Source organism: Ascaphus truei, chromosome 1 (assembly GCF_040206685.1).
Source record: "Ascaphus truei isolate aAscTru1 chromosome 1, aAscTru1.hap1, whole genome shotgun sequence".
NCBI classification, from domain to species: domain Eukaryota; kingdom Metazoa; phylum Chordata; class Amphibia; order Anura; family Ascaphidae; genus Ascaphus; species Ascaphus truei.
Window position 1 is genome coordinate 381,506,622 of NC_134483.1, and position 13,433 is coordinate 381,520,054.

Sequence of the window (13,433 nt, forward strand, 5' to 3'; positions counted from 1 at the left end):
GCAGAAGACTGCTTAGTAAATATGGCCCTGTATTCTTTATATATTGTAGTGGGATTCAGGCTTTGTTATTAGTTTTCCATTAGCAGGATTTTTTTTGTATCTCCTGCCTAAAACAGAACTTGCGGAAGCCAGGAGAATGAATGCATTTTTAAGGTGTCTTTAAATCTGGGCAAAAGGTCAGAATACTATAGTTGTGAATCTATTATTGGATTTATTGGACAAAGGGTAATATTTTAGTGACTTCCAGTACCTTTTACAAAATGAATTCCAATAGGAAGGGCCTTTTCAGGTTCTGAACTTAACAAGCAATACTTGACAGCCTGAAAGATATCTCCATCTGCACGGGAACTCTCTGCTAACGTCGTACATTCGTCCAAACTTGGCAGGTTACACTGCAAAAGCAATCATTTAGAAAAATTATCTGAAAATAAGCCAATTTATAAATGATTCACTAGAGAAGATACAACATTACCTTTCTCTTTTCCTAACTTGGTTGTGCTAGCAATGTAGCACAGTAAGCAATCTAACTCTGTGCTTGACCTGTGGTTGTATTATACACATGAAGCAAGAAGTCGTGGCACTACAGATAGTGCTCCCGCGTTCCGGCTGCAGGGGGGTCCATTCTTCCAGATCGGACCCCCCGCAGTAATAAATCTCCTACACTGTGGCAGTCCTGCAACTTGCCCCGGTGCCGAATACGATAAGTCTTGCGACATCTGTATAATGCATTTTCTCCTAGGCAGAGCATCGCTGAGAGGTTCACTGTGTTTTCTTTACCTTGTGCTGGTGTGTGGAAGGAAAGATGCTTTTAGAAGCGTGGGAGGAAAAAGCCTGGGGAAATATCTGTAAGCAAAGTTCTTTCTAACTGGAGTGCAAACCAGCAGCCAGGGAGATAAGTTGTGAAAACAATGCGGAGGATACTAAATGTGGAGGATGCTAAAGGCACACTCTCAGTTTTATTAAGTCTCTTAATTTCATGTTTTTAAACATCTCTGATATGGAAGACAATCTGTACATACAATTTACATGTGCACTGAATCTCTGCCTAGAAGTGCTTATAATGCAATGTTTTGTGCTCAAAGCACAGCCAAATAATAATATTTCATCAAAATCTTCCATATTTGGAGACTGTGCCATACACCTGAGAAGGGGCACATTACAAACCTGAAATGTGTCTTCAATGTTTTTTTGCCAAATTATTTTGAACACAAATATGCTCCAGGTTGGATATTTTGAATGCGATTGGCATTTGGCCCCTCTTTTTACAAATCATTTTACTTTTGATCTAATTTTCTGTAGGTGCCATACATCTGTGTAGGAATATGTCTGCAGTTGTGCTGTTTATTTACATTAAACTACAGTAGTTACATTTTTTTGTAACCACTGGAGTTCACTATATTCAACATTTCCCTTTAATTTTTATCCTGATAAAATGCCATTATGAAATATTGCAAAATGGGTAAAAAATAATAATGTTTGCTGACTAACAAATGACCATTAAATGTGAATTCCAGAGGCACGTTATTTAAATGTATATTTACATACAGTAAGGAGGTTTTGGGGAACAAAACACAATACAATTCCACTTCTGAAACATACTTTTTCGTGTAGATCATTTATTTCTGCAGTGCTTCCTGGATAAAATGTGCACAGCTTTACTAGGAAGAGGTGATTGCTTGGGCTCATCCTGAGAAGATCTGCTGCTAAATCCCTGCACAAATAACATGTTAACATACATTTATCAGCAGCTTTGACAATATCATTTTCCAGTGTGCAAGGCTCTTAACTGTACTGTAGAAAGCACCATTCAAATGAATGCCGGGTATCGATGCAGAAGGATGAGAGATCTCTGAGAAGTAAAGGCCTTTCAATGTTACAGTGGGATAAATAGTTTGAAGCTTATACATACACCTTACAAATTATATTCCACAAACACAAATGAAGACACTGAAAAGAATGTGATTTGCGGTGAAATAATGATTTCTTCCACAAAATATGTGTATCCCATTTTTTACATATACAGTAACAGATATTTGCATACTTATTTTGACCTGAAATATTGTTAATGGTATGAGAATAGCAAGTGAAAACTGAAATTGAGCTACAATTTTAATGGTTATGATGGCTTTCATAAAGAAAATATTTTCCTTGGAAAGTATACAGCACAGTGGCCCATATTGACCGATGTAGCAGACGTAATTGCTCTCCTTAACGCAAGATGTTGCGTCAACACTGGTGCAATATTTAATGCAGCTCTACTGAAACAAAATTGTAAGTTGCATGTCATTTTCTAACGCACAAATATTTAAAGTGTTTTTTTCATAATGACTGAGCCACTGATCGAGTCACTTGTGCTGAAGCAGGGATATCCTGAAAAGATATTCCTACTTCAGCACAGGCGGCACTGTCATAATGACTGAGCAACTGACTGAGCCACATGTACTGAAGCAGGGATAGCCTGAAAAATTGATCTGTTGGTGGCCCTTGAGGACTGGAGTTGGCCACCCCTGCCCTATGGGTCTGAAATAGAGCTGCATAGGGGTCATACCGTGACGTGGCTGCAGGCTAAGCCAAAGGCCCATTGACGGATCTCTTGTTTGGAGGGTACGAACATGGTTCCCTAAATTTGGTTCTGCTATCTCGGGCACCCTAGGTTTGAATCTCAGCAGCGCCTTCAAATGTAGCCCCCTTTCCCGATGCCTAATGGAACTACGCGCCAACTACGTGTGCTGCTGTACCTGTTGCTCACAGGAGGCCTAATCCTCCGCCTCTGGGAGCCTGGGGTGAGCTCTTTCTCCTTGCGTGCAGCACCTCCACCTATGAGGGATCCCAGCATTGGTGGGATAACCCCTCACAGGAACCAATTCACAGTAATGAGTAATACACCACACAATGTATGTAACTAAGGTTTACTGTACACACATACTAACATATATATCATATAACATCTGTACCTACAGTAAAACCTCAGTGACCCAACATTTGCTGGTTCCCCCAAACTACTGAGAGTGCTGCGGCACCAATACCCTGGTGTCCTGTCCCAACAATTACCACCCAAGTGTGAGGTAGTGCTACCCCCTGTGGATGTAGGTGCACGTTGGGTACCTGCCTGGGTACTCCAGTACCCAGGTGCTGCTTCGCGTGGTGAGTTGGAGTGACTCCCACGCAGCGGAGCCTCCAACATACGTCCCCTCACACCTTAGAGTCCTGGATGATATCTGTCCTGTAGGCCTGCACATGTGGTGGAGTCTCCGTCTGGAGGTACTCCATGCTGTCTGATGTTCTGCTCCGCTGCTGGGAATCACTGAGCTAGGGCAGACCCCACAACACTCCTCTACTGTGCTGGGGAAGCTAACTGGGGCCTACGGGGAAGTCTGGCCTAGTCCATGGGCTTACTAGCTCCCTGGACACTAGGCCTTTGCTGCCTCCATCAGGACTGCCTCGTGGGCTTTCCGTGCACAGAGGATATCCTCTTCCTTCTGCCTAAGTGAATCCCATTGACTGGGACGGCTCCACATGGGCAGTCCCTCCCACGAGGGATTCTGGGACATGTAGTTCCGCTATACTCTATGCAGAGCCATTCTAAGATGGCCACCGCCTCCTCCACTGCGCATGCGCGCCTCACTGCACTGCACATGCACGACTTGCAAAATGGCCGCTCCCACACTCCCGATCGCGTGGAGCCCAGGGCAAAAGACGGGCAGCTCCCCTGCACCGGAGGCAAGGTAGGTGGACTTGGCTACATAATTTTTCATGTTTCAATAGAATAAATACATTTAAAATAAACACAATACCTGTATCCAAGAGATGGAAAGCTAAAGGAAAAATATGACAAAATTAACAAAACCAGGCGCCATATCCCATTGCGACTTTGAGTGGGGAGAAATGTCTTATTAGATGTAAATGTGTGAACAGAATGTTCAAATCCTCCTACTTCTCTTGTTTGTGTGTAAATCGCTCCAGGACCCATGCTGCTTTTGGAATGTTCTCTGTCTTACGATTAAGTATTTGAAAAAGGCCCGTCACACCCAAAAGTATAATTTTGCTACACTTTGTAATACCTTTTTATATGCTTTCATTGCATATACTGTACATGTGAAGACGAAACTTTGGAGGTCTTGAAAGCTTGTGCAGAACTAGATTTATGATAAACTACCATGTTAGGACATAAAAAGATCTCAAACTGTATCCTACACTTCTTCACCAATATGGCTACTTGGCATGGCTACTAAACCTCTGTAATAAAGTGCCCCTTGGGAAGTGAAGACTATGGAATGTTTAGTTTCAAATGATCTATCTTTACAAATAATCTAGCGTTACATCTCTCAATCACTCTCACAAATATATCTGCTGCTTTAGGAACATGTCAAAGACATAGCTTCTCAGTTTTCCATGCAAGCTACTGTACATCCCAATGTAATAGTACTGTTTATCTCACACACTTACCAAGTGGTAACGGTCATACATTTTCTTGCGAGTAGCTCTAGTGCATACTGTGTTGCTTGTGCAGCACTTTCTCCTATGACTGTGCCCACACACACTGCCAATTCCAGTTCATTTCCACGGATGAGGTTTGCCATGGCGAGCTTGCTCAAAAAGAAAAATCAGACGTTCACTTTAGAATTTGCTAAATAAAACCATAGCTTTGAAAATGTGCCTATGTCAATTCCTGTGCATAAACAAAGTACATTGTGATGGTGAGGGGTAACCAGGCTCTCAAATAAAGGTTTGGTTACCTCTGATCCGTGTATTGGGGTTCAAGAGTCTCAGCTCTTGAGCCTAACTGTTTTATCTGCATAATATGTAATTGCGTGACAATAAAGAATTTTTATGGTTTTGCCTTTCAAGGGATGCCAGCAAGCAGGGATTGCTAAGGTATGAGTTTCAAGGGTGGGTTTGCAGAGGAATTGTTATCAGAATGTGCCTAGCTAATCGGGGTGAAGAGAAATCATGGTTCCCCTAAAAATGTACCCCAGAATCATGTTTGGTTCTCGGATACATGTAGGCACATTGTCCCGGCAATATCTCCTCTTGAAAATGCTTGCGTGACTCACCGTTAGAGTTCCCTGCTTTAGCACAGCCCAGAAAGGTAAATGGGGCAATGGGATGTAAAGTGTCCCTGTAACTATGAGGGGTCCCTAGGTTAAGGGGGATACCCAGTTAATGCCTAGGTAGCCCAGAACCTGTATTGGGGTTCATGGGCACTCCAACCATAATTATGAGGTTGTGAGGGGACCCTTAGAGTCCAGTCCAAGGCTATGAGATAGTGTGTGGGGAATAAAGGCTAGTAGAAAATAAAGTGCAGCTTTCTATTCTATTCCCCATACCCAGAGATTTACGACAAATAACAGTATTTTTTCTTTAACATTGTGTTTAATATAGTATGTACTATTGTGCACGGTAAATGAGCTGGGACTTCCAGAACCAATGTTTCGACAGGCAACCAGGGTTGTCTGTAGGACATCGCAGTTGAAAGCCACCAGAGGATGCCCGAGGTGTGAAGACCATTTGGATAACAGAGAAGGGCTTAAGTACTCACGTCCTGGGATGAATGGAAGTCGTCCGGACTACCATTTGCCCCACCAGACTTGGAGGAGCCTGACCCAGCGGGTGGCATCTGAATAGTAAGGGACTAGGTGGCAAACTTGTGCATGTCCCTTTGCAGATTCAGAATCCCCTCTTGTCTGGCTTCACAAGACCAGCTTCATTCTGATTGGCTGGTAAGAAAGTTCCCAAGATGTGATTGGCTGTAGTATTTTGTGAATGAACTCCAAAATACTATAAGAAACCCCTCAGCCAATCACCCGGCAGATTCTCAAGCGCCAAAAAAATGGCAGGCTTTTTGAATGTGTTAAAAAGTGCTCTTGCACAAATAGCAAGGCTCCGGCTTCAGAAAAACCTACCCAGAATAGTCCACCTTTTTGCGACCAAGTTCTGAGAATTGAACATAGTGGTCGTGGCTGGGATCTCAAGCCAATTTTAGTTCCAGGACGTTTGGAGCTAAGTCCTGGTCAAGCAAAACCAAGTCCTCCGGAGAGAAGGGAGCGGTGGCGTCTGGAATTGCATGCCGATTTGAGTTCCAGGACATTTCAGGCTAAATCTCAGTCAGGGTAAACTTCTTATTTTGAGGTCCCTGAAACTAGGACAGTCTAATTTTGACCCCCAAAACCCCAGTAAGTGTGTCCTTTCTTATGTAGTTTGTGTATCATAGTGTGTATGCCTTTTCATGTGAATAAATCACAATTTATTTTACTTTACATGTTTTGCTCAATGTATGATCCTTCTAAAAAGGTGTAAATGACAGGTCTCCTGTGACATACATAAATATTGAAAACCCTTCCCATGTGGAAACTTATGAAAGCTATGTATTAAAACACAGAAAAATGTATTTTTCTTATACATTGCACTATTATTTCTTCCAAGCTGCATCATATGTAACAAAATAGTTAACAATATTTACCAATGTAATAAAGTTGATTAACTAATTAGCTTATGACACAGAGAAAACTGAAAAGATTAAGCACAGAAGAGCATCTCAGAGAATGTGCATCATGTAATCCCCCATAAATTCTCCTATTTACCTCCTAATACCGCAAATTGATACACATGGTACCAAAATGGAGTCAAATTGCATTGCATTTAAGTGTGTTGCATTTTAAAGTGGGCATTTTACAGATGCAGCGGACGTTATTTTAACAAATAAAGTGGTGTATACCTCGGAATATCCATGTCATGGCGCGGGATTACAGGGTGAATAACAACCTACAACATTACTGAATACTAAGAAGTTAAATGAAGATAAGCGATAGAATCCTTATTGTAGCAGTTCAACATTCCCATGTGTTGTTAATATGTGGAACAAGAATGTATAGTGAATCCAACCTCAATATCATCCACAGCCAAATGGCAGCATGCTGCAAGGACTGCCCTTCCATCCTGGAAATACCATTCCGCTAACTCTGCACTGACTTTGTGAAGAAGTCTGCAAGTAAAAAGGAGGTGGAATGACTTAATTTCAATGTATCTGTTGTAATTAACATATGGCTGCTACAGATGCCGCAGATGTTATCACCTCAGTTGACTCAAAATTACGCATGAAATAACACGTTAAAAAACCTGTGCATTTTCTCCTTGCCCATTGTTTTTAATAGTGCTACTGTTAAATAATGCATCACGTTAACGGGAGGAGTAACGTCTGCTACATCTGTCCTCGCGCATTCATGCGCAGCTGGATATACAGTAACACATATTTTTGGAAGCTTTTTCAACAGGTACATTTTAGTAACAACTAATGAATTAGTAAACACACATGGATGCATCTTGATATATATTTTCATATACAAGGAATATTGGTGGTCAATCCAAAATGCCCGATTGTGCATTTAGGTTAAGAACCAGTTCTCTGGGAAAACATACACATCGGGATATTCCAGTACTCAGATATGAAGTCAGAAAAATATGTTCGTTCTGCAGAATGTACTTGTAATTTTATACCATTTTGATTGCTGTTGCTGTGATGCACAGTAATACTTAACTAAACAATAGAACTAGCTTTATAGACAGATAATTAACTTGACTTACTCATTATAATCCTCTATGTTGTTTCCATCAGTTGGAGATACAGTAGATATTGAAATATGTGCAGATTGCATATTGCCTTCACAAGCTGCCTAGAAATGAAGAAATCAGTTAACCAGTCATACTGTTTTCTGCAACTATTAAATTAAATTGAAACAAATGTGCATTGATGTATACAGAGTTTGAAGTGTACTGATGGAGGGCTGAGGGATGATCTTAATGTAAAAAGCGTTGTAAGTAACATGCCGATCTTTAGAAACAGTGGAAACCATGTTACCATTAATGTTTATTACCGTGTATGGTTGAGAGTCAAATGGAGAATAAAGTTTTCCTGTTTGCTGTTTGCTGTTGTTGAAGTACCATATCACCCACCCTAATGTTGGATGGCTGTGCTCTGGAGGGCTTATCGGCTATGGTAGCCAAAATAGGTTTTTTAATACACCGCATAAAACTTTCAGCTTCAACACTGGCTTTCGGAAAGTAAGGGGTGATATTTTGATGTTTATATCCTCTATAGTCAGCAACATTTCTAAATTGATGACTTGTTAACACAGGCCTATTGTCTGTTTTCATTTTGTGAGAAATGCCAAAAGTGGAAAATATGTTATCCAAATGGGTAATGACAGTTGAGGCCGAGGTGGATGTTATAATTTCCACAATTGGATATCTAGTTTAGAGTTCTTGTCCACTGTCACAAGAAAATATCTTGATGGAAAGGGGCCACAGAAATCAATATCAACCAGTAGCTATGTTCCTGGATTAGTGCAGACATACAGAGTGGTTCTAAGTTTCTCTGGGGTAAAACAGCTGGACTGGGAATGCCATATTTAGCCATGAGTTCAACCTTTTATCTATGCATGGGAACCACACATTCTCTCGTCAACAATGCTCGGTTTTTATTATTACTTGATGGCTCTCAAGCACAAAGCTATAGGGCATGGTCTTGTAATCATTATGGTATTATGAGTTTGTTACCCTTTAGCATATAGTCCTGAAGTCACTAGGTGTTAGGTTGGTGGGTTGCTTTCTAGAATACTAACGATTAGTCCAGTACTACCAGTTTGTAGTCCATGCCACGACAGCAGGGAGGAGTCTCTGAAAGAGAACCTCTGGGTGCAGCTTCCCCCTGAATGACTCCACTCTCAGGCAAGAAGGTTCTTTCAAATTGGACATTCTTTATTGTCATCTTTAGTGGCAGACTGCCTATCAGAGCCCTGGCAATGTGTTGGGTCAGACAGTCTCATTCAAGTGGGATGAGACACTCACACACCCTAAATTCAGGCAGTGTTGTACACTATATATCTCTAGGAGGCACCACCCCTGTGTCACTGTAATTGGACACAGAGCATGATGTCACTTCCTTCACTACACAATACACATCACAGGGGATGAGGGCAAACCTCATGATTACTCCTGGCAAACCTGCCCTTTTAACAGGGATTATTGCACAAGAGGAGAGAGGCATGTAACCCCAAAATTACACAGGGCTACAATCTCCCTCTGGTGGATCGAATGGTCCCCACTTGGTCCTAAATTTGCGGGGCCTTCCTTCAAACAGGCAACTGCAAAACATACAGGAAACAACAATATCCTCAATACAAAAATACATTGGCACACACCATACATAATTGCAATGTCCTCACAGCTATCCTCCTGGGTTGCACCCCGGGAATTCAGGCAGGACAGTAAAGGTGCGGCCACAGCTTTCGCGCCACTCCACAGCCTACTCAGTATAGGCGTCTCTGCACACTGTTCCTCCGCTGTCCACACAGCACGTGCGCTTCCCATCTCTGGCGCGAACCGCAATTTCGGACTCTCCGCACCACGCGGGACCTCATCACTTATAGTCGCCATCTTTACTTTTTCTTTGCAATCGCACATGGTGCTCCTCTGCTTGGCAGTCACCATTTTGATGTAATAAAGTATGCCAGTGCACCTCTACAGTATCGCAAGTGTGTCTTACTCAGTTGTGTTGCACTACCTCAGGCTAGGCTAAACTCTTTCTGGTGTATGCTGTACACGATATCAGTCCAGTATACGTGCTCTGTGGTTAGTAGTCTGGTTACTGGCTAGAAGTACTCTGGGCTTCTCCATGCAGTACTTTGGGCGTCACCTACTGTTGGCTACACCTAGCGCAGACCCTCCCAGGAGTTCCTGACCCACGTTAACCAGGCTACCCCCTAAGCCATCCTATGATTAGCTGCCTCAAGGTGACTAGAACAGCAATAGCCCTGTCTCCAGATCTACTTTACACCATACAGGGCCCTAGGGTGTGCGTTGCGAGCAGCCATACTACTCCTGACTACCCCTAGGCTCCCTTCCATTCTGCAGCACTTTCCTGGTAGCATACATGTTCCTTTCCTACATCAGTTCGCCTAGCTAAAGCCTGTCCTGATCTCAGCAGCGCCTCCAAAAATGTGTTTCCCCCCAATATCATATTGGCCCCTTACGTGAGGAAACTGCCCCATATTACATGTACTATAGTGTGGTGCACCTGCTGGCTTAAAGAACTCCTGAGTCTTCCGCGGTGATATGGGGAAATACATCAGGACTGGCTCGTGAGGTAATGCTGAGAACTACTCACTTCTGGTACAGCACCTCCATCTCTTCCAGGTCCCCACGACAGCAGGGAGGAGTCTCTGAAAGAGAACCTCTGGGTGCAGCTTCCCCCTGAATGACTCCACTCTCAGGCAAGAATGTTCTTTCAAATTGGACATTCTTTATTGTCATCTTTAGTGGCAGACTGCCCATCATTGCAGCCGGTCTCTAGCCGCTCATCATAAAGGTTGTCCACCTCAATGAAGTCCCTGGACACCACTCCTAGTTAGGGCCCTAGAAGCTGTCCTTGCTCTTCCCTTACTCTCTAATAGAGTAAGGGGAATAGTCTGCCACCTCTCCCCTAGGGGAGCGCCACAATTCTTGCCAGAGCCCTGGCAATGTGTTAGGTCAGACAGTCTTATTCAAGTGGGATGAGACACTCACACACCCTAAATTCAGGCAGTGTTGTATACTATATAGCTCCAGGAGGCACCACCCCTGTGTCACTGTAATTGGACACATAGCATGATGTCACTTCCTTCACTACACAATACACATCACAGGGGATGAGGGCAAACCTTATGATTACTCCTGGCAAACCTGCCCTTTTAAGAGGGATTATTGCACAAGAGGAGAGAGGCATGTAACCCCAAAATTACACAGGGCTACAATAATATCACATGAGTTGTCATGCTTGGATAAGATAGCTCTCAGGCCTAATGGGCTGGTATCCACCATCACTTCTGTAGGTTTACAGTAGCTGTGTCTAGCATCAATTTCAGTGCTATTCCTTATGGTCTGTTTTAATTTGTCCAGTGAGGATTGATGTTTGAGTTCCCAGGTACAGACCATGTCTTTTTTTTGTGAGCTGTGTTAGTAGCTCAGCTATTGGTTAAACCTGGCACAGTAACTCATCATTCTGAGCAAGCTTCGTGCCTCATAAGAGTTTGCTGGAACAGTCAGGTCAAACTTTAAACCACTCTAGGGTCATTGAGGTTATGTCACCTCAATGTTACCCATCAACAGTGGGTGCAATGTGGTGTTCTCTGTGGGCATTTGCCTCCACAATTCTGTCATGTGCTATTGTAATTAAAATGTATGAACCTTTCGTCCATGTTGGAATGTGTTTTGTCTCCGATTTGGTTTATAGACATGTGATTGTTAGTTCCTCCTTCTAAGCACTTTACTTGCTCCCTCCCTGTACTTGGTGTTCTAAGCTTTTAATGTTCTCCAAAAGGTTAGTAAATCTGTTGTTGTTGGCAACTTTATTTCCTATATTGGTAAAGTCACATGAGACTGCTAATTGTCTTAGTCTGGTCTGATATTCCTCCTGAAACTGCCTGGACAGTCTGAATGAGTACATTTATTTTTCCATTTTTTTTCTTTGCATGATATTGAGAAAGCTGACTAGTTTATTGTCTATTTCATTCACATTACCAATGCCTGTTAGAGTATCAAATACATCATAGACGCGTTCCTCTGCAGAATGAAGGAGCATGTCACTTTTTCTAGCATTGTCTGTTATGTTAAATGCAATAAGAATATTTTCAATAAACCACTTATTCCATCTTGTGCCAACAGAAGCGGGCTCTGAGTCTATACCAAATGGAGGAAATATTTGTAAGCTGTGTGTAGCCATGTTGCTTGGCAGAGGGTGGGTATTTATGACTAAGCTAATATATTCTTATTTGTTACTTGTTTTTATTTCATATATATATTCTTCACATAGATCACGCCCTTGTTGCCATTGTAGTGTATTTAGATCAGAATAGAGCCACACACACTCAGTATTAACTGGATATAACTTGTATTGTAGACAAGCAGCTAGTGTTCTGGATTCTTACATCAGATACATTCCCAAAGCACAGCTATATCCCACAATTCCTAGCAAAGTGGAAACACATCTAATGTGTCCTGACTCACAGTTGTTGGAACTGGTACAGTACATTACACTAGCAATTTTTTGTTTCAGCTTGTCAATTCCATGTGATGCAAATTTAGCATGCAAATGAGAAAATCTCAGCAAATGAAGTCTTTACATGATATTCAATGAATCGTGCAATTGGAAACTAGGGTGTTAGAGAGGGATAGACAGGAAAAGAGAGAAAGAATTGTCTAAACTTTCTCCCATTTTCAGACAACTTTGCACCTATTTTTTTTTTTTAAATGAAGAGGCCCCTTAAAATCTGCTTCACAATTAAGGATTTTAGCATCAACATCATGACACAAGAAAACAGCTGTATCTTACGTCAGTTCACCCGAAGTTTAGTTATGCAAAGCAAACCATTTTGGTTGGTTTACAGTAATGACCTTACTTGACTCCAAAGAAATCCCTCCAATCCGGCTTTATTTAGCTAAAAAAATGTAAGCCATGATAGTAATAAAATCTCCAAAATAAACTGATCTGAAAGGGACTTTAAAGATTATATTGATACCTGTGCCACAAGCAAAGCCTCTTTAAGTTGTCCTCTGGAAGTAAAAAAATTCACAAGCTTCTTCACATCAGCGGTAGCTATGCAGTAGGGAATGACAGCATCATTTTCTTCTTCAATTAGTTGACTTGCTCTTCTATAATTAAACAAGATGTGTTCACTTTGTTTTATAGCATGAAAGAAGGGCGCTAATGAGATAGCATCATCGTTGTGCCTCTGAATCATGCACCTTTAATAAAAACATGGTTCGACTGACTTTAAAGCAGCAATGCGTGATACTAATAATTGTTTTACTTTTTCCTCTCTCTCTCTCTCTTTTTTTTTTTTTAATGAACCTGAACCGAGAGCTAATCCCCTGTAATCTGACACAAAATGACCCCCTGGTTCCCAAGATATTATTCATGGTTAATTCCCCTGGATAAGAATACTTGCCCATTCAACACAAAATGGCTGCCGTGGTCAGCTGCAACATTATCGGGAGATGACGTCGTGTCTTTCTGTTGAGGCCCCCCCAAGTCCATATTACATCTATTTTTTTTTTTTAAAGAACCAAGAATATCTCAGGGACAGGGTTTCAGGAGTTTGGACAGCAATGTATCTCTTCCAGAGACCCCATAGGTTAAGTAACAAAATAATAATAGTTGGTGGATTACTGCTTTACATAGTGACACTGATTAACGGCAAATTTTATTTCTTTACCTCTGCATTAATTTTTTCCAGTATTTCATAGAAACACCAGGGGCAACTGATAATGCCTTGTCCCACTGAAAAAGAAAAGCCAAACAAATTAAATTGTTTCACAGCATTTCAAAGGTTTATGTATTTTTCACAGTGAAATGTATATTCACTTATTTTACAAACAATATACCACTAATATGATATTAA

The 13,433-nt window shown here is 41.7% G+C and overlaps 1 protein-coding gene across 9 annotated transcripts in view; it reads right to left on the reverse strand.

Moving 5' to 3' along the window:
• The window catches only part of WDR17 (WD repeat domain 17), a 165,232-nt gene that overhangs the window by 16,623 nt on the left and 135,176 nt on the right, over positions 1-13,433 (reverse strand). For 7 of the 9 annotated variants that reach the window (XR_012803465.1, XM_075611116.1, XM_075611089.1 and 4 more), the window contains exons 18-25: positions 13,248-13,312; positions 12,552-12,684; positions 7,582-7,670; positions 6,883-6,982; positions 4,447-4,586; positions 3,795-3,815; positions 1,600-1,711; positions 251-392 (exon numbers count right to left, since the gene is read on the reverse strand). Coding sequence is in view for 8 of the 9 variants with exons in the window: in XM_075611116.1 (XP_075467231.1) it covers positions 251-392; positions 1,600-1,711; positions 3,795-3,815; positions 4,447-4,586; positions 6,883-6,982; positions 7,582-7,670; positions 12,552-12,684; positions 13,248-13,312 (802 nt within the window). In the remaining variant the exon portion in view is untranslated. The remainder of the gene's footprint in view (positions 1-250; positions 393-1,599; positions 1,712-3,794; positions 3,816-4,446; positions 4,587-6,882; positions 6,983-7,581; positions 7,671-12,551; positions 12,685-13,247; positions 13,313-13,433) is intronic. The other 2 variants (XM_075611061.1, XM_075611080.1) reach the window with 1 other exon arrangement.